At 42.3% G+C, this 21,196-nt stretch overlaps 1 protein-coding gene across 1 annotated transcript in view; it reads right to left on the bottom strand.

Annotated features, from left to right (window-relative positions):
- TTC34 (tetratricopeptide repeat domain 34) overlaps window positions 1-21,196 on the bottom strand; it is a 1,443,441-nt gene that overhangs the window by 300,229 nt on the left and 1,122,016 nt on the right. The window contains exon 6 of the mRNA XM_044062977.1: window positions 8,499-8,772. Coding sequence (XP_043918912.1) covers window positions 8,499-8,772 — 274 coding nt within the window. The remainder of the gene's footprint in view (window positions 1-8,498; window positions 8,773-21,196) is intronic.

Raw genomic sequence — 21,196 nt, 5'->3', positions numbered from 1 at the left:
CAGCACACTCCTCATGACATCGAAGGTGGCCCTGCCATGATGCAGAGAAAGCTCCGGTTCCGAAGAAATCGGAATCCCTCTCCGCACCGAGGGAGACGGCTCCGAGGCCGATGTAGGAGCCGAGCTCACCTGTGCCAAAGCTCTGAGAGAGAGAATGGGGTCGGACAAGGGTCCGATGCCACTCGCCCCCTCGGAGCCGACGAGGGAAGCCCGGCACCCAGATCCCTCGACAGGAGGCACCACCGAAGGGATCAGAGCCGATATCGGAACAGAAGGAGATAGAGTTATCGGAGTCGATTGTTCCACTACTCGAACTGCAAACGAACTACGGCTCCGAACTCATTGGAGTCGGAGGAGGAACATCGATAGAAGTGGATGGAGCCAACACCTGTTGAGGAAGGCTGGACAACATCTTGGCAAGTGCCTGTGACTTTAGCAACTTAATGACCACTCTCTCCACATCGTGATCGGACAACCTAGAGGATTGAGAGGATTGGTGACTGCGCTCGCTCTGAAGCAAAGGAGACCGAGGAGCCGAATGTACCGATTTCAGTGAAGGGGACCTCAGCCTCTTGTGGCTCCGTGAAGGCTCCGAGGTTTCTGATGGAGCCGACGGGGAGATAGTCTTACCGGTACCAGCCGGAACCGAAGTAGAAGGTAGAGTCTGAACCGAGGACGGCTCCGAACTTGGAGCTGACGGCTTGGTAGATTTAGGAGATTTCACAGGCTGAGAGCTCTTGGCTGGTGAATCCTGGGGTTTTAAAAGACCCCTGAGAATAAGCTTATTCTTACGCTCCTGCAGGACTCTTGGACTAAAGGCATGGAAGATAGAACAAGAGTCCTGCAGGTGCACAGCACCTAAACAATAGATGCAAGAAGTGTGCCCATCTGTCAGAGACATTTTCTGAGAGCATGAGTCACACTTCTTGAATCCAGACACTTTGGATTCCTTCGACATCTTGAAAGAAGGAAACAACAAATACAACAACAGCTACCAAAGCAAAATACAGTCTACACAAAAAAAACTCTGTACTACAAGACTATAGATAAAAGTTTTTTTTTTTTTTAAATACGAAAGCCTCGAACTTAAATGGCTAGCCTATGAAGAAAGGTAGAAGGAAAGCCTCTAACGTAAATGACTAACCTGACAAGAAGAGGATGGGGGAGGGGTGGGGGAGAACTCTTTAAGTTAAACGAGTTCTACAAGGTAAAGAAGGGATACTACTAAACATTAGCTATCACACAAAAAACAAGACTAATCTTTAACAATAAACACTGAAAATATAGAATTCTAGAGTAAGAAAGCTATACAAAAACTTTATACGAGCCTGAGCCAGAAAAACGACACCTCGCAGCTGAAGCAGCAAACGAGATCTGGGTAGCTATCGCTAGGCATCATGGGATAAGGGGTAGCCTCGAGCCAGTAAACAGCTCTTGAGCTATAGAAGATGGCTGAGTCGGAGCTGAGGAACGGCTCCGATCCCAACCAGTAAGAATGAAGGCGAGACAGACAACTTAACATCATCATTTCTGTAGCAAAATAATTGACCTACTCAGTTTGTTCACTAAGATAATGGACTTGCCTGGGATGTGCATTCCAACAAGAAATTACCGGGATGATATTGCCCACTGCTACACCCTTATGGCTTTTCAACATAATGGGTGAGACTAGATTTTGTTTTATTTATTGATGTAACAGACCACACACACATACTGTCTGTTTGTATCTGTATCACTTGCCTATGATGAAAGAAGAGGAGCCTACCCTAGAAGAAGTAAGACTAGCATTAAGGAAGATGAAGTCAAGGAAAATGGCGGGTTCAGGTGAGATCACAGCAGATTTGATAAAGATGCTGGGTGAGATAGGGAAGAAATGACTCCTGAGGGTACTCATAGCAGTGTGAAGAGAAAGGCATATCCCAGATGACTGTAGAGTAAGCATACTCGTGCTAGTGCACAAGAACACAAGGGACATCCACAGCTGTGGGCAATACAGAGATATAAAACTACTGTCACACTGCATGAAAGTTTTGGAGAGGGTGACTGATAAACGGATATGCAGAGTAGTAGAAAGTAAGATGGGAGATGAGCAGTTCAGATTCAGATCAGGATGCAGCACAACTGACACAATGTTCACAGTGAGAAGAATAGTTGGGAACTCAGAGATGAGCAAATAGTTCAACTGGGCATTTCTAGGCTTGGAGAAAGCATATGATAAGGTCCCCACAAAAAAGCTGATTTGGGCAGTACTACAGTGGTTCAAAGTCCCAGAAACACTGGTGGAAAGTGCAGGCTATGTACAAGGACCCAATGACCCAATTACGAACAGTGTTCAGTCTCACAGAAGGATTCCCAGTGGGAGTAGGTGTGCACCACCGTTCAGCTCTGAGCCCACTGCTGTTCATACTGGTGGTGGACCACATTAGCAAACAGATCAGAACAACAAAGTCGCTGTATGCAGATGATGTGGCATTACAGGCAGACTCTGAGCAACAACTTCATGAAAGGACAGATGAATGGACTGCAAAACTGAAGGCATATGTGATGAAACTACGTAGAGATAAGACAGTGGTAATAGCAGCAAATTGGGGAAATCAGAAGTAGTTCAGAATTGAGATAGAAGGAAAGATAGTGGAACATTTTAACAGCATCAAGTATCTGGGAGGGGGTGGTTCAAGAGAAGGGAAGTCTGAATGGAGACAGCAAAGTTAGAATCAGAGGGGCTTCAGCCATCTAGCTTAGAATGTCAGGTGTAGTGTATGATAGAAGAATGACAAAGAAGATTAAAAGTAAGGTGTACAAAACAGTGGTGTGACCAGTACTACTGTATGGTAGAGAAACCTCAGCAGTAAAGGCAGAGCAGATGAAACAACTAGAGGTGATGGAAATGAAGTGCCTGAGAAGGGTGGCAGAATGCACATTATGGGACAGATGAAGAATTGAGCATATAAGAGCAGAAGCCAAAGTAACTTCAATTGCAGAAATGATCAAACAGAAGAGATTACAGTGATTTAGGCACATGTGCAGAAAATCAGAAGACAATCTGGTGAAGATGATTTGGGACAGACAGGAAGAAGGTAAGACAAAATGAGGACATCCAGCAAAGAAGTGGATGGACTGTGTGAGAGATCTGCAACAGTCAGGCATGAGTCTTGAAGAAGGCAGGAGTGTGGTACTGAATTGAGATACATGGTGTCACTTAACACGACACCCCAACTTCATGTTGGAAAATGAGAAGGAGGAGGTTGATGACCTCTATCACATTCATAGGGAGGCAATGCTGAAAGGTCTGCAATGACAGGAGGATGGCCTGCATCTCTGGGACATTGATGTGAAGGTTGTCCAAGGGCTGGGATCAGGTAACTAGGAGTATCCTCCCTTCAAAATGATCACCCAAGAGTAGAGGATCAAGGTGGTCACTGGAGACATCAGCCACCAAAACATATGTTGTCTGCAGATCTTAGTGAACCTGATAGGAAATGCATCAGGTCATACGTCATAGACCACTGAATGGATCAGTCAACTGGAGAACTCTCAATTAGAACCTGGCATGTAGAACTAGAGTGACAGAAGCTCCCATGGATCCTAACAGTTGGAGTAAGGATTTTTTTTTGCTTGAACAAATGGAACCCTTGTCGTGGCCATTACAAGTCAGCTGTCTAAGCACAGGAACATATGGAACCCCTGCAACCCAACTTGGGATGCTGCCACTGTCATGCATTTGATGGATACCAGGGGGACTGTGGTGAAACCCAAGGGCAGTGCTCGGAACCTCCTGTAGGAACCTCCTGGACTGCCTGGCTGTCATGATGTGAGAGGAGGTGTCCAGAAGATCCACAGAAAACAGTCAGTCATCCTTCCTCAAAAGAGGCAGTATGACTGTAAAGTGACCACCATGAATGATGTCTGTTTGACAAATGGGATTAAATGGTTTAGATCCAAGACTGGCCTTAGTTCCCCATTCTTTTTTCGCACTACAAAGAATCTGGAGTATACTCCAGATCTTCTGTGGTCTGATGTGAATAGCAGGATTACTCTTTTTAACAGCAGCTTTAATATTTTCTGTGCTGCTGCCTTTCTTTACTGGGGTGGAACACCTGGAATGGTCTTGCTTGTCCCTTTTGGGAGAGATGTGAAAGGAAGAGAGCAAATTCTCAGCACACAAGAATTGAGGCTGACAGCCTTTTAGATTTGGGAATAGAAAGTTAAGTACTCCCCGACTGCCTCCATAGTAGGGGACTTGGGCAAACATTCAGGAGTGCTAAACGGGTTTGTTGGTAAAAGGACCCTTAAACCCTTGGTTCTGTGGTATGCTTCTGCCTCTAGAATGACATCTATTAAAGTTCACCCCCTTTGCTACAGGGGGTCCTGACATCAGAGCATACTTGGGTAAAACTTTGGGAATTCCAGAACCAAAAATATTTTTCACCCTTCTGGTTATGTGAAAAAGATATCTGAATTGTGGAGAAATGGAGTCCTATTACATACAAGGTTATGCTGCCCTGCTCACTCCTAGTTAAAGTATCCTTGACCTTGGGTCCAAACAAGTTTGTTCCATCAAATGGGGCAATCAAAAAGCATGTCTTGAAGCTTTCTGTGTAGTCAAATAATCACATCCATGCATGACAGAGAATAGCAAGACCAGTACCTGCTGCTCTTGCTGTGCCATTTGCTGCATTATATAATGGCTGAATGGACATAGTGATAGACAGGCCTCAAATGTCCTATGGCATTCCAGAGTCATAGGACCAGTCAGGGATTTTGACAACTCCTTCGTCAAATTCTTCTGCAGTCCGGTCAAGTAGGCCATGTAGTTTGGCACTTACAAGGAAAATGTCCCTGAAGCATACACATGGTTCCCAAGCTAGTCTAGTGCCTTGGACTCTCTGTTAGCAGGGTAGACAGAGGCACTCTTCTCAGAGACTCCCTTCTTAGTGTTGGCTGCAATCACAATGGCATTCATTACAAGTCTTTTGCTTCAATGTACCCTATCCTTCGGGGAAACTAATATCTTGTCAGGCTTGTGAGGGATTGGTTCTGCCATGTCATTATTCATTCCAAGATTATTGGGATACCAAGCCAACTAAACTGTCCACAAGGGAGATCACACATGTCACAAATGGGGCTGCACCAAGAGCCTCCAGAAACAATGACTCTTCTAGGGAAGGGGCATCAGTGGACCACTCTCCCCTCTGAATGAATAGTTTATTTGTCTTTCCAAAAGAGACATTTTCTAAGGAAGAGCTGAGGGACACTTTTCCTTCATAGAGGTTATTTTTGGTTAAGGACTTGAGAGAAATTTAAATGCCTTCTCTTATATTTGTCTTTTTTGATCCTCCATGGGTTGAGATACCAGGAGAGAATGTCGGAAGTAGCAGGATAAACCATGACATTGGTTTAGCTAGAGGCTGGTTGCTGCCAAATCTCCCAAAAAGTGATGACGTGGTACCAAAGTTCTAGAAACTGTAAGGTCTGTACTGGATCTAAAAATGTGCAGGTTACCCCCCCTCTTGTGAGTGGGACAGGATCTTCTCAAAAACCTTGAACACCAAGGTGGGTCATGAAGAATGTCTTCACACATCCAAAGATCCTGAAAAAAGTTCTTCCTAAGACACCTCCCTGAGGGAATCCAACATGGAGGCTGGTACCAAGTTGTTGACAGCTGAATCCCAGACAGGTAGAATATACTCCACAAACCACAGACTAGATCCTAATCTCTTGGCTCTAGGATCTATTTAGCTTCAAAGTGGCTGGAGTATAGTGGATTTATGAAACTGTCAGAGTCAACAATACCCAGGTTGTAGGTCCCAGCAGAGGGACCAAACAGGAAACTCCTGGATCTAAAGTCATCAAATCTAAGAAGTGCACCCAAGGAGGACATAACAGTGGGTGGTGAAGGACAATGACTCACCACCCCTACCATGTACGGAGTGGGAAGAAACTCCAGTTGTATATGGGCCTTCAAAAAGGACTTTAAAATCTGCTTTGGACAAGCTCCTAGAAGACTGCAATGACCTAAAGGAAGAAGCCTAATGGAAGATGCTGCCAAGGGTGATCTGGAGGGTTTGTTGCCCTGGCCTGTCTGCTGGAAGGTTCAGCAAATGGATCCTGGAAGGGAGATGGTTCTAGTGAAAAAAAATCAGAGCTGGCAGTTTGAAGGAGCTAGAGATCAGATATGAAAATGAAACTATCATATCTGAGGGCTAAGTGGCCTTCAGAGTAGGTCTTTGAATAGTAAAATGGTCTGGCGACCTCTTTCAATTTTCCTGTGTCCTATATTGACTGTTCCTCTCCCTGGGTCTATCCTTCTTTACCTTGTCAAAAGTCTTCCTGGAAGGAGGACACCCTGAAACAGAAGGCTCTGAATCTCCCACTTGGGCACGGAGAAGGCCCTTCAAAACCAACTTAGAATGGCAGCTGGACAGAGTCCTTGATCCAAAGGAAGAAAAAATATCACAATCCATTTCAAGATGGGAAAAGCCCAAACAGTATACATACGTGAGTGTATTCTGTGGTGTAATCTTACCACTGCAGACCATATACTTTTAAATCTTGAAGCCTTATTTGCCATGTTGAAAGGCATATGCTCACACACATTCGACAGAGAGAAAAAAAAACTCAAGGCAAAATTAATAGGTTCAAGACTCTAAACAGGGACAGAGGTCCCCAGCAAAACAAAAAAAAAGTACCCAAACAGCACACCAATTACACAACTAGAATCTTAATGCTACTAGCCTAAACTTGACTTAAAGATTTTTTTTTTAATTCTAGAAAATCTTCCCAAAGGGGAGGGGAGGAGAGGACAGGCAAAACCAGACTGACAAAAAAGTTGTACGAAATGCATTCCAAAAACTAGGGAAAACAAATCACTTATCTGTGAGGAAGAGCTGAAGAATGCATCTGTCATTTAGCAAAGCAAATAAGATCTGGGGTCACTAGGGTTGGCAGGGGATTATGGGAAAGGGGAGGAGAATGAGCCTTGGAGTTGAAGTTTATCTGCTAGCCTCAGATCCGATATACCCATCTATTGAAGTAGACAGAAAAGACATAATCAGATCAAGATCTGCTGAAAGATATCAGATGTGATTTGGCTTTTCCAGGAAATACCAATGTGGCACTGGTGGGAGATAGCATAACTATTGCTAATAAGAAGTTGGACAGGCCCCCTCCTGTAGCCAATTACAGGTATCAAGTAAGACAAGGCTATCGGATGCATTAATTTAAGGTTACTAAATGTTTCTTTAATATCTGCAGAAACTGCAACAGGCAGACAAATTATTTCACCACTATTACTCCATTCTGAGAGGGACTGCCAAAACTGGTGTGCTGCTGTTGTCATCAGAATTTGGGGGAAACAAAGTTAAAACAGAAATGTTGACTGATTTCTTATTGGATCACAGAACGATCACATTTTTGTTTTCCTAAATTTGTGGTATTAAGGAGTTTATAAAGAAACCAGTTAGCTGCCATCTGGATAAATAGCCACAGATTATTCTCTCTCTCTCTCTCTCCTCAGAAAAGAAATTTGTTCTTTTTGGCTGAAGTTTCTTTTGTCTATGGGTGGGAAGCTTTGACAATCAGGGCTAAAAGTGTATTCCGTATACAACAGTCCAAAAGAATAGATCAACAGCTGAATAATACACCTGTAAACACTGTAGTGACAAGCCCAGAATAGGGTGGAATGTCATTTATGCACCAAGAGGAGTCTGGCTTTTCAGCCTGAATGAATTAATAAAGACCTGTAGATCATTCTAAAGCAAATACACTGGAACACATGTATGCCCCCAAGGGGTAGACTACACATTTCCCAGGGTGACTTCATCGAGAGAGTTTTTTTTTTTTTACATACAGTAAAATATTTTGCCATGGTCTTACATATATTTGTTGTAGGACTATTTTGTTTTATGATATTTCTGTACATGACTAGGTGACATTTGGTTGGATACCAGTTTGATTGAATTCCAAAGGGTTAAAAGCCAATTTGATTGAATGCTCATTTCTAGTTAAATTCCAGTTGACTGAAACTGCTTATGGTAAAAAGCACCCAATGGAAAATGTTTAAAGTGAAGTTTTTTGGATACATGTAACATACATACAACACATACACTATACACAGAAGTACATAAATGTGCCCAGTAAAATGGAAGCAGTACTTGTGGGGTTCTGTTTCTTGGTTGTGTTCTAGGAATACAACAGAAAACAAGTCACTCCTGTCTCTTAAGATATGGCAGCTGACTTGGAAATACACTTTCTGCTTCCCTGGCATTCCTATTCCATTGCCATGTAAGAAAAATAATTTCGACTGAGCTAAAGCTCCATTATGGCAATGTTCTGACCTCCCACTTCCTCTAGGTTCTCAAACTTCTGTGTCATGTTAAAGAATCTGTGTGCCTCACTCATTCTTTACTTACTGTTCTACTTTAATCTTCTGTTACTGGGAAAAAGCTTGGTTAGCTGTTGTTAAGCAGATACTAACAGAAAAATGTAATGCTTCTTACCACTTGCTACTAGAATGTCAGAATACAAAGTGTGCCATTTCAGGTGATTTTCATTTATCTGAAGTAAACAGTGTCCAATCAAGGAGAGTTCTCTGAGGGCATCTTTCTGAGAAAGCTCTTGGCTACCATTACAGTTTGCTACTACGATTTTTCTGCTATGCTCATACAGCCACTGGGTGATTACGGTTTGAGCCTCTTGCTTCAAAGCTAGAAGTTCTCGGGTCACCAAATCTGGATCTAGTGTTAGTGCTGAAATTATGTCTTGCACAGCTTCCTGTAAGAAACAGAGTAGTTACAGATAACTCGTGATACTGCTGTACACATTTTTGCTGTCGGTGCCAAGTATCAATCTTTTTTACCATCTTTTTGCACATGCATGTAGGAAATGGAAGCATATCTAATATGATTAAGCAATCCAACAGTACAAAGTATAAAACTTCAATATGATTAAATTATTAAAGTCATATTTATTAATGCACAAATATATACATATACAATTAAATAATGTACCAGTCCTGACTATTCAGGTTCAATAATTTCTACTGCATTTGACACACCTGGTACTGTTTTTTTTCCCAAAGAAGCACCAGCTAACCAGGCAACTTTAGCTCCAAAACACACAACTTTTACTAGAAATCATGGCTTTTACATTTGTTTGTGGGAGTTGAAACTAACTTTTAACTGGAGAGCTTCTCATAACTGATCAGTTGATTGTGCGGTTACTTTGCTGCTATAAAAAATGTTGCTTTAAATACTGTTCTACTTCCTGTGACAGCTGGCAATTTATAGGGTATTTTTTTAAGTAGTTTTCCCTTTCCTGTGATGTAGACTTCACCACCAGAAATTGCTAAGAGCCATGGAGATGCATAATTTTGCATTCAAGCTTATCTACAGTCCTGCCCACATGCACATGCACACTCGTGCATTCATTCATTCAGACTTGCACTCATTCATATCTTTCATTCATTACATTTGCATTCCTTCATAGTAGCACCATAGAGGCAAGGATAAAGTCAAGCCAATCAAAATGGTCAATCTACTCTTCCAATCATAAAAATACACATTCATTTATTAATTCATACACACCTACTACCGGGTCATTCACAATTCAATGCAACCAGTTGCTTGTAACTTTGTTTTCCTTGCTGCAAATTTAGAAAAAAATAAAAACAGAGTAATAGGTGAAAGGAACAAATGTTAAATGTTTATTAAAAGCACCAAAACACTAGCATGCCTAATACCATACATCAGTAAGGATGCAGAGAAAAGTGTAGCAAAGTATAACACTGTTTAAACCATGGCTTTTAATACCTGGTAGTTTATATAACACTTTCAATAGACGAATGAGAATATACAGTCACTCTATGAAGGTGGCATCTATTGGAGGGAATGTTCTATTAGAAGATATAGGATACACAAAAACAGAAAATTCAAACTATTTATACACTGGGACATAAATTGTACTTGCTAGTGCAAGATCTTTGTCATAATTTCTTAGATAATTAATTTTATGTGGAATTCAGACATCTGATGCAGGAGTTTAAAAAGAAGTTATGAACTCACCATAATGTTCCATCTGTGTTGTCCATTTTCTTTCTTCCTCAACAGTTGGGTTCAGATCCGATCCTCGGATCTGACTTAGCCGTTACTATAGCTTGCAGTGATCATAAAGCTCTTGAGCTTCTCTCTTACCCCCAATGCACCAACCCCTAACAAACCTCAGATCTTGTTTGCTAGTTTAGAATAAGTAAGAAATATAACTATCAATTTTTGGTTACAGAAAGCCATTATCTGAAGCTCATTGGAAGGACCAGAGGAGTCCTTAAATACTCGTGTTCTTCCAGAAATTATTGATGAATGGTTGGGAGTTGAGGAAGAATGAAAATGGACAAGACAGATGGAACATTATGGTGAGTAATGTGAGGATATAAAGAACGTTCCATGTTTGTTGTCCATAATCTCACCTTCATTCTTGTTGGTTGGGTTCAGAACAGAGCATTGGTTCCGACTCGGCCTATTACTAAACCTCAAGAGCTTCCCCTAGCTCGAGGTTATAGCCTATCCCATCATGCTTAGGGAAGATTACAGAGATCTTGTTTGCAAATTAATAACATATTTGGAAATCATATACAAAATCCCAAGGTAACAGTTATTAGTCTATGTCTCATGAAACAAGAAGGGAGGCAGAGAACACAATTCACAACCAATAAAATTCCTCTCGATCCTCCAGGAGCAAAAGTTGGGGGAAGGAGGGTGGGGTGCAAGAATGAAGGCGAGATTATGGACAACAAACATGTAACCATTATGGTGAGTACATAACTTCTTTATGTTATGTTGTCCTATCTTGCCTTCATTCTTGCTGGTTGGGACAGCATCCCTAGCACCTTCTTTCTTGGATGGCTCAAGGGAATAAACTCTTCTGAACAGTGGAACCAAAGGAAGCCCTGTTCCGGGAGGCCACGTTTACTTTATAATGAGTGATAAAGGTATGAGGTTTGACCCATGTGGCTGCAGTACAGATTGAGTCCATAGGTAATCTGGCCTGAAAGGCAGTCGAAGTTGACATAGCTCTTGTTGAGTGACCTCTAATTTTTCCTGGCAGTTGTTTATGCTAAGAATTATATGCGTAGGTAATAGTGTCAGTAAGCCATTTTGACAAAGTAACTTTCGATATTAGTGCACGTTTTTTATTTTCTTAGAAGGAGACGAATAACTGGTCAGATTTTCTAAATTCCTTTGTTCTATGTAAGTAGGAGCATAACTGCCTGTGGACATCCAATTAGTGCAACTTACATTCTGCCTTGTTGCCATAGTTTGGAAAAAAGACAGGCAGGTCGATGGACTGATTCAAGTTGGTCACAGAACATACTTTTGGAAGGAATGAAGGGTTGGTTCTAAGAGAGACTCTGCCTTTATAAAAAAACTAAATAGGGAGGGTGTATGGATAGAGCTTGAAGTTCTGAAACCCTCCTAGCTGAAGTGATGGCTATCAAAAAGACTGCTTTCCATGTTAGACATTTTAGTTAGCAAGAGGAAGCTGGTTCGTATGGTGGAGGAATCAGGGTAGTCAGTACCAAATTGAGGTCCCAAGGAGGTGATGGTTCCCTTATTTGAGGTCTTAGTAAAAAGGTACCTCTCAGGAAAGCTTTGCACTATCTGTGAGACATTATTTTTGATCGCATGTCTCCTATGTGGTAGTCAGATATGGCAGTCAATTGTACTCATATGGTAGCTGCTGCTGCACCTTCATTAAAAAGTTCTGCTAAGAAATCTAAAATAGTAGTTATGGGGGCTGTGAAGGGGTCTATGTGATTCTTGGAAGCCCAACAAGAAAATCTTTTCCATTTACTAGCATAAAGCTTTCTAGTTGTTGTTTTATGAGACAAAACTATGATGCGTCTCACTGCAGGGAATATGTTTGGAAGCCTGGCTAAGATGGGAAGTGGCGCAGCCAAGCTGTCAGTTTGAGGGTTTGAACAGAGGGATGGAGCATTCCTGAGTGATTAGTCAGAAGATCTGGTACAGGGTCCAGAATCCACAGCTCTTCTCGGAGATGGGGCCATTGGAAGGGGAACCAGATTTGACGAGGCCAGTACGGAGCGATGAGTATTAACCTGCAAGTCAACGATTTGGCTTTCTGTAGACCTTTGGGGATTAGTGGAAATGGGGAAAAAGGCATAAAGAAGTCCCGGGGGCCAATCGTGAACAAGTGCATCCCTTGGTGACTCCCCCGGGGGGGGGGATTAGGGTAAGGTAGCTGCTGCATTTGGTGTTCATGAACGTGACAAAGATGTCACAGCATGGCTAGCCCCACTTGCAAAAAATCTCATTCGCAATTTCCTGTTTTAGGGACCACTCATGAGGCATTAGAATTGCTCTGCTCAATTTGTCCGCTAGCACGCTGGATTTCCCCGGAATATGAGCTGCAATCAGAAAATGTTGAGTGGCGACTGCCCATTGTCATACGCTTTGAGCCTCTCGACAGAGGGGATAGGATCTGGTTCCGCCTTGTTTGTTGACATACCACACTACCGACCTATTGTCTGTCTGTATCACAATTGTACCTGTTGGAAGAGAGTTCTGGAATGCCTGTAACGCCAGAAGCACTGCTCTCATCTCTAGGACATTGATGTGCAAATGGTACTCGTGCTCCTGCCATGTTCCTTGAACTGTCTTTCCCAGATAATGCCCCCCAACCCTATCTGGGAAGCATCCGTGGTCACTGTAGCTGCTGGCTGTGGAAGAGTGAACAGTCTTTCCCAGAATTACCTGGGTGGATTGAAGACACCAGCGTAGGTCCTTCTTGCAGGAGTCTGTGATGATGATCTTGTGGGACATGGGTAACTCCTGCATGGACCATTGAGCAAAAAGTAACCACTGGAGGACTCTCATGTGTAAACGTGCCAGAGGTAGCAGTGTTATAGCTGCTGCCACAGTGCCTAAGACCTTTATAAAGAACTTTGCCTGAACCTTCTTTCTCAAGATCAAGATGGAGACTTGATGATGCAGTGTCTGTACTCTGTCATGAGGCAGTTCTGCTACCATGTCTTCTGTATTTAAGTCTGCCCCTATGAATGTAATATGCTGTGATGGCAACAAGGCAGACTTTTCAAAATTTATGGTAATGCTCAGTTCCAAGCATAGATGGATGGTGGTGGTGTCTCTTGCTTTGGTTAGTAGATGCTTGGTCGTGGTGGTCAAGAGCCAGTCACCTAAGTATGGAAACACTTGGAATCCTAGACCCCTCAGGTGAGGCGTGACTACTGCCATGCATTTGGTGAACACTCTGGGGGCTGTAGTGAGACCAAAAGGCAGAGCTTGGAATTGGTAATGACTGGCTCCCAGCCAAAAGTGTAGATGTCTCCTGGATCGCCTGTCCATTTTTATATGGTAGTACGCATCCTGAAGCTCTGTTGAGCACATCCAATTGTCTTTTCCCAGAACAGGGAGAATAGACTGCAGTGTCACCATCCGGAACTTTGATTTTTGTTACGGACTTGTTCAGTCTGCTGAGATCCGAAATGGGTCTCCAGTCCCGTTTTCTTTAGAACTAAAAACAACCTTGAGTAAGTTCCGGATCTGATTTGGTCTGCAGGGACTTCCTGGGTAACTCTTTTCTAGCAACCTTTGTATCTCTAGGGTTGCTTGATCCCTTTGACTAGGTGGAATGTCTGGGACTGATTTCATTGTAGGAGTGGGGAGGAGAAGGGTATGTTGTATCCCCTGGTATTATCAACTGTACCTATTTGTCATGAGTGATGTTCAGCCAGGCTTTTGGGTACAGTGATAGTCTGCCCCTGACTGCCTTCAGAGGTGGACAGGCAGGCCTCCTTTCAGGAGCGCTGGAAGGGCCTGCCAGAGAATGTATCTTTGTCACCCTGATTTTGCAGACCCCCTCTTCCATTACTGTTTCCCCCTCTGCCCCTGGGGGAAAATTCACCATGTGCATCTGGCAATACTCTTTGGGTTTTCCAGAACCACAATTTTCCTCCCTTTTGGTCTTTGGGATAAGGCTTGGTAGGGAGGGAAAAACTTACTCCCAAGGCAGACAGAGTTTTGCCTTCTTGCTCACACCTGGTCAGAGTCTCTTTAATTTTTGGCCCGAACAAGGACGAGCTGTCAAAACGGGCATTAATGAAGGAAGATTTGAAGGGGTCAGCAAACTCGTAAAGGTGCATCCAGGAATGCCTCCTCAGAGCTATTCCTGTACCTGCTGCCCTACTTGCTCCATCAGCTGCATAAGAGATGAGCCGCACAGAGGAGTTGACTGCAGAATTTAAGGTAGCAAGCTGGGCGGTCACCTTATCTGACACCCCTGCAGCTGTAGAACCTTGGAGGGTAACTCCAAGCTCCTTCACATCCCTCTGGAGTGTGGCAAAATGAGGTAAGTAGTTCAGTGACCTGAGTGTAAAGGCTGCCGACGAGAACATATGCTTTCCATATCTGTCCATCATTCGAGATTCCTTATTCGGTGGATGGACAGATGAAGTCTCAGCTAACTCCTTTTTGGTGGCTGCAGCCGCTACCACTACCATAGCATCTACCAGGACACCTTTGGTCAAGAAGTCTTTATCAGATGGGGCAGTTATAAATTTGTTGGGCCTCCTCGGAACAGGTTCCACAGATTCTGGAGAGCCCCACACCCTTCGACTGACTACACCACTGAGCTAATCAAAGGACGGAGACACCCAATAGGTGGAAGGTCGAGACCCAAATGCCTCCATGTATATGGAGTCATCCTCAGAAGGAGTAAGAGCCTTCCAGCCACCTCTCTGTTTCAGGATCTCTAGAATGACTGAGAAGGAGACATCCTCAGAGGGTGATTGTGGGGACCCGTCTGAATCCTCTAAGTCCGTGCCTGAAGTGACAGGCTCATCAGGGGAGTCTGGATGTTTCCTCTTATATGTTTTCTTCTGAGGGACCACTCCAGAAGGGTACTCAGGGAAGGTTTCAGAAGAAATGGTCTCACCCAATGGTGTGTCCTGTGACATAGGGTCTCTACGCCTGGGGGGTGATAAGGATGCAGATTCTGGCACTTTTTGGGGAGGAATGTGGAGCCGTCTGGGGTGACAGCACTCTCCTCATGACCTTGAAGGCACCACAGCCCTGCTCCGAGGGAGCTCTCAGCTCCGAAGAACGAGGAGACTGCCCCTGAACCAAAGCCATAGGCTCCGAGGCCGATGTAGATGCCGAGTTTCCAGCTCCGAGGCTGTGGGAGGTAGATTCGGATCCGACAACTGTCCGATCCGACTCTCCTCCCTGGACCCAACGGAGGAGCGTCAGCTCCTAGACCCCTCACTGGACAATGGCACAGATGAGATCGTAGCAGAAGTTGGAGCCGAAGACCCTGGAACAGGTCTTGCCTCCAACGGTTCCACTATCATCGATTCCAAACATTTTGGCTCCAAAGCCAACAGTTGGGTCAGAGGAGGAATTGGTACAGGAGTGGTAATGACTGTCAGGTCCAACTCCACAATGGAAGGGCTCAAAAGAATTTTGGCCAGCGATGGTGTCCGAACAATCCTCCTTACCACCTGCTCCACGTCATCATCTGAGAAACTCCTGGAAGACCAAGAGGAGTGGACTGAAGACTTGGCTGATTGGAGAATAGGTTTGTGTAGCACCAACAAGACTGGTTCCAAGAAAGGGGACCGGCTTCGGCTATGGATTTCTATCGGTTTCCGAAAGCACAGGTGGAATTGATGAGATAGACTTTTCTGGTCAGAGGTCAATTCTTTTGACTGCTTTCTCAACGGCTCTGAAGCTGGTGCTGAGGAAGATGCTCTTTTGGAGGACTTGTCCAATCTCAGTGAATGGGTCAATTTAGGGGAAACTCTGTTTCCCTTTAATTGCCTCTGAAAAGGGAACCTTAAGTAAACCCTTAACTATCAATTTGTTTTTACATTCTAGTAAAACCCTAGAACTGAAACCATGACAAATACTGCAAGATTCCTGCAGATGGACCTCACCCAAGCAGTAAACACAACTGGTGTGTCCATCTGTCAGAGACATTTTCTGATTACAATTGTCACATTTTTTGAAGCCCGAAGGCTTTGCCTCTTTAGTATCCGTTGACATAATGCAACAAAGCTATATCTAACCAAGGACTTTCACTAACCAAAAACTTTAGCTAACTAACAACCTTACCAGTGATACAGAGAAAGGCTTGACAAGAAAGGTCAACAAAAACAAAAAAGGTTTCTTTTTACTTATTTATTTATTTTTTGGAAACACTAAACAGAACAACAACAATAGCAAGGGAATAAGGGACCAATGGAGAGGCCTCTAACTTAAATGATGATCTCCTCTAGTAAGAGGAGAGGTCTTTAAGTAAATCAACACTCCCTGAAAAAAAAAACAATGACCAAGGGGAGGGGAAGCTCTCTAACTTAAACGGGCTGAGTAAGGAGTTATCTAACTTAAACTCCTTAGCATAAAAAATGAAAGGGATAACACTGACTACTCAACATAACAAAGGAATATGACAATGTGGGACAGGGAAAAATATGGTCTTGTGGGGGATGAAGACCCGTAGGCAAACAGCCAAAAGCAAAGAAAGTTTTCACAGCAAAACTATACTAACACTAGATATTATCAACTGGTATACCGGAAAAGCAATTTATCAGTAACAAGAATACAAAAGATTTTTCTAATTAGCCTGGAGCCTAGTAGGAAGCACCTGATCTTGTTAAGCGGCAAACGAGATCTGGGTAATCTTCCCTAAGCATGATGGGATAAGGTATAGCCTCGAGCCAGTGGAAGCTCTCGAGCTTTAGTAATAGGAGAGTCGGAACCAATGCTCGGTTCTGAACCCAACTAGCAAGAATGAAGGTGAGATAGGACAATATAACATTAGATATTATCTGTGCTAGCATGACTGTCTGAAGCTTGGTAAATAACCCTGTGTTAAATATATGCCAGCATGGCTAGCTATAATTTTGTTTTTTATTACTTTGATTTATGTAAGATATTTGAATCAGTGGTCTTCTGGCTGACCAAATGTACATGTTTTTTAAAAGAATTCTGAATGTAGGTTATGCCGGTCAGCTGACCTAGATGTGATGTCATCGTGTGCCAGAGCTGAAAGGAATAGAATCTCCACAGCAGCTCTTTTGCTTACTTTTTAAAAGTCTGATATGAGACAGTAGAATTCTCATTACAGCTTTCTGTGACTTTAAAACAAATTCTGCTATAAAGGGACATTCTGAGTCAGATAAAGTTCAGTAGTTGTAGAAGTCAGTCTGTTGTTGTTTTCTAGATCAGTAGTTATCACTCAGAGTTTTCCAGAGCTGTTCAGCAGAAACAGGAGGAGTTGCTATACCAGTCGATGAGGACCAGACAACAGCCTGAAGAGTGGGCATACATTCTTATCTTGGCTAGCAGAAGTAAGAGTATCATCTTGCCTTTACTGAGTTAATAAAAAGGCGTAAAAGAAAAAAGTCATGGACATTCACAAATGCCATTTAGCTGAAACAACTGATATCCTTCAAGGGTAATTTACATATATCCCATGTTGCCTTTGATTCAAGAAGTTTAAGGTTTCACACAGTGGAAATTCTAGCTTTGCCAGATTTTTCTTTTTGTGTTTTAACCAACTGGTTTTCCTGTTTGACCTTTTTACTAATTGTTTTAATTAGATTAGACAGGGATAGTTAATCTTTAGATAGTTAGGGAACTATAGTTAAGAGTTTTTCTACAATCAGTGTGAAACCTATCCTACAGTGTTATTTTCATAAAGGAAGGGAAAAGTACCAACAATGGTATGCAAGAGTACACTGAAATGTGTAAAGAAAAAGTTAAATAGAAAAAGGGGAAATATATATGAAAATACCAACAATGGTATATACAAAGGATACACCAAGTGTAATAAAAACATATAAGGAAAAAGTAGCCAAGAAAAATGCACTTATCTGAAAATAAGCTCGAGAGCTCAGATGACCATGTCTAGTTCGCAAAAGTGAAAACGAGATCTGGGGTATGTTAGGGGTTGGTGCATTGTGGGTAAGGGAGAAGCTCGAGAGGTTTATGGTCTCCATGAGCTATAGTAACTGCTGAGTTGGATCCGAGGATTGGATCCGAACCCAACTGTTGAGTAATGAATGGAAATTGACAACATCAGATCATACATTTAAGTGTCACAAATAATGAGTTTCGACATACAATTCATAACTGCCCCTCCAATTCATTTCTGTATTTTCAAAGCTTTGTCATAAAAGAAGTCTTGCTTTGTGAACAATTAGAGGTACTACTCCGAATGTTCAAGTTCTGTCAAGTGGTTCACAGTAAAGAAAATAAAGTCACCTGGCAGGATTCAAAAAGAATGGAACATAAGTCATGCTTTGCAGAGATGTTGGACAAGAGCCAGTGATGGTGATAAATGCATTTCATTCAGAATTCCCCGCACAACGCAGCAATGAAGTATGAAAACAGGATATAAAAATGCTGCATAGCAAAATTTATTTATAAATGTATTTGATTTTTAAAGTAAGCAGGGCTTTTTTAATCTATGACCTGGTTAAAGTTTCAAAGATACATATAATTTATAGTGAAAAGGTAATACATATATAAAAGAAAAGCAAATATAAAAAAATCAAATATGATTAGTGCATCATTATATAGTGAATACACAAAGAGCACTGTGAACAGCCCACAGTTATACTTGACGAACAAGAAAAACCATTAGCATCTACTAATTTACACATGTACACCCTTGTACTTGTTAAAATATAACAAATGAAACAGATTTTAAAATGAAAATTAAGTTGGCAGACCCCAGGAAAGACCGTGCTGAAGCACTCAAGCTGATGAGGCCCAGAATAAAAAAACCTTTGTGAAACACACTAGCGAGTATTGTAGTGATACCAAGGTAACACGAGTGGAGGACATGCTACAAATGCTGTAAGTAAATAAATAAAAACTAAGTATTAACAGTAAGATATTGTTTCAGAAAGGTTTTTTTTTTTTGTTTTACAGATCAGTAAGAAGTCGTATTTCTTTTGACAACTGCTTGGCTTTGCTGAAAGGTGCTGAGTTTACTCCAAACAACACTTGTAGTCTATTACAAATAGGGAAAAATGTGACCAGTAATGGTAGGCCATATTCTAATGTACAAGTCAGATACAATGAGGACTTTGGAATACTTATCTCAACCTGTACGATAAATGGTTTAAAATGAATTTCAGTTATATCGAGCATTTTGGATTTATAAAGGTCTCTAATCATGGAATAAAGAACTTCTGTTCCACACATTCCTAGCACAGAGGTAAACTAATCTTAGCTCTTTTCATAACTACAGCAGCGTGCATCTGAACATGGCAGAATGTTGCCAAGCCCACAATTTTATTTTTTCTAGGTGGTTTTTGCCCCATATCATCCTACCATCAGGACTACCCAAATGAACTCTGATTCTTTGCTCCTATGAACTAAGGAATTAACACGATACAGTATGGGGGTGACAATACAGAGCAGTCATGACAGATACTTATGCCCTTGCTAGTATGCTGGGACTAAGGGCATTTTTACGGTCAAATGCCACTCACGGGGTACAGAGATGAGCTGCATGCATCACCACAGGAACTTTCAACAATTTCCCTCTATAAGTGCATGCTCCTATATACTCACCGATACTCAAATAATACAGCATTTAAATTGATTTATTTGTGTTGCTTCGAATACTATCTAGCTGGAAGTTGTGGCTCTGTTTTTTCAGTTAGTTCCCCACCCACCCTCCTTGCTTTTGTTTTGGTGTTAATCTTGATGGCTTTGAAACTGTCCTCCCCTCTTGTAAATTTGGATTTGGATACTCCTCCTGGGCCCATCTCATTTGCTCACTCAAAAAAAAAAAAAATGCACTTTATTCATCTGCTTTTACTGTATTTTTGTTTCTTCCTCCTTTATTACTTTATTTTGCTTTTGCGTCATCTTAAAAGTACTAAATTGTATTTATTACTGCTTGGTAACTATCATGCTAAGCCTTTTGGTTTAAGCACTTGGGCTTCAGACCAGTTGTTTTACATTAAGAAGGTTTGTGGTCGGCACAGTTGTGGCAGGACAGGTAGCTTACATCCTTCTAAGTTGGGAACTGCTGATTGAAGGCTCACTGTCTGTTATTCTAAAAGTGTATTAGTTCTGGTTTAAGCACTTGGGCTTCAGGCCAGTTATTTTACATTAAGGTTTGTGGTCTGCACTCTTGTGGGAGGAGAGGCTGGATTCTGCCCTTCTGAGCTGGGAATTTCTGGTTAGAGGCTTATAGTGAATGCATATTTGAACTGTTTCTTACTGAAATTGGTGTGCCTTGTTTGCTGTAGCATAGACTAGATTCAGGCCTGCTGAATCTAGCATTGTTTGTATAATTTGAGCACTAATCCAGGCCTTCTTTTTTGGTGAAGGTTCCCCTGCACCCCAGTGGCAGGAGTGTGCAGTTAGAACTTGTCTGAAGACTACAGGAACAGGGCTCAGTTTTGAGATGTTTTTACTGGATAATTTGTTTAAAAGCCTTTTCTGATTGCTTGTAGCCATCTAAAGCTGTTTTAAGTGTATTTTTTACTGTTTATAGTTGTTTAAAGCTGTTTTAATTCTATTTTTTACTGTTTTTGCCTTACCTTTTCAAAAAAATGTTTTTCCTTGTTTCCCACCTTTCTAAGCTAGTATAGTCCAGTTTTCAGGCTAGTGCTGAATTCAGGGCTGTGTTACAAGTTTCTGAGTTGTCCATACCTTACTTGGATAGAAGGAGGTTTCTCTGTTCACCTGTGAGAGGGAGCTTTGAGCAGCTATCTGTCCCTGGAGGAGTGGTTCCAGCCCAGACATTAGTAGTTTATACGCCATTTTGGGCTAATTTCTCTCTCTTTCATTTCCCTGCTGTAAAAAACACGTTTGCACGGTTTTGCACGTCCAGGCAGCGCCAGTTAGCTAGGGCTAAATTATTCCCGGCTCCACCAAGTCTCCTCTTTAGTTTTTCCCTTGAAATAAGTCTAACTCTCAACCTAAGCAGTTAAAAAGCATCCTACAGTCCAGCACTTGCTCAGACCTAATAGCAAGCACTATACCCCAACACTTGATTGCCCAGCAGGGCAAGGCTCATTACTCACCCCTCACCAACCAAGTGACTAAGCAGCTCACCCTTATATTCAGGCATGACCAAAGGCCAATTTCAGGTATACTCTCCAGTCCAGCTGGTGAACCTGGGTATCCTGAGGCAA

The sequence above is a fragment of the Protopterus annectens genome, chromosome 2.part1 (assembly GCF_019279795.1).
Source record: "Protopterus annectens isolate FY-2018-M chromosome 2.part1, PAN1.0, whole genome shotgun sequence".
Classification (NCBI taxonomy): Eukaryota; Metazoa; Chordata; order Ceratodontiformes; family Protopteridae; genus Protopterus; species Protopterus annectens.
Note: the sequence above shows the minus strand (reverse complement) of the source record. Positions and strands in the feature narration are given on the sequence as shown.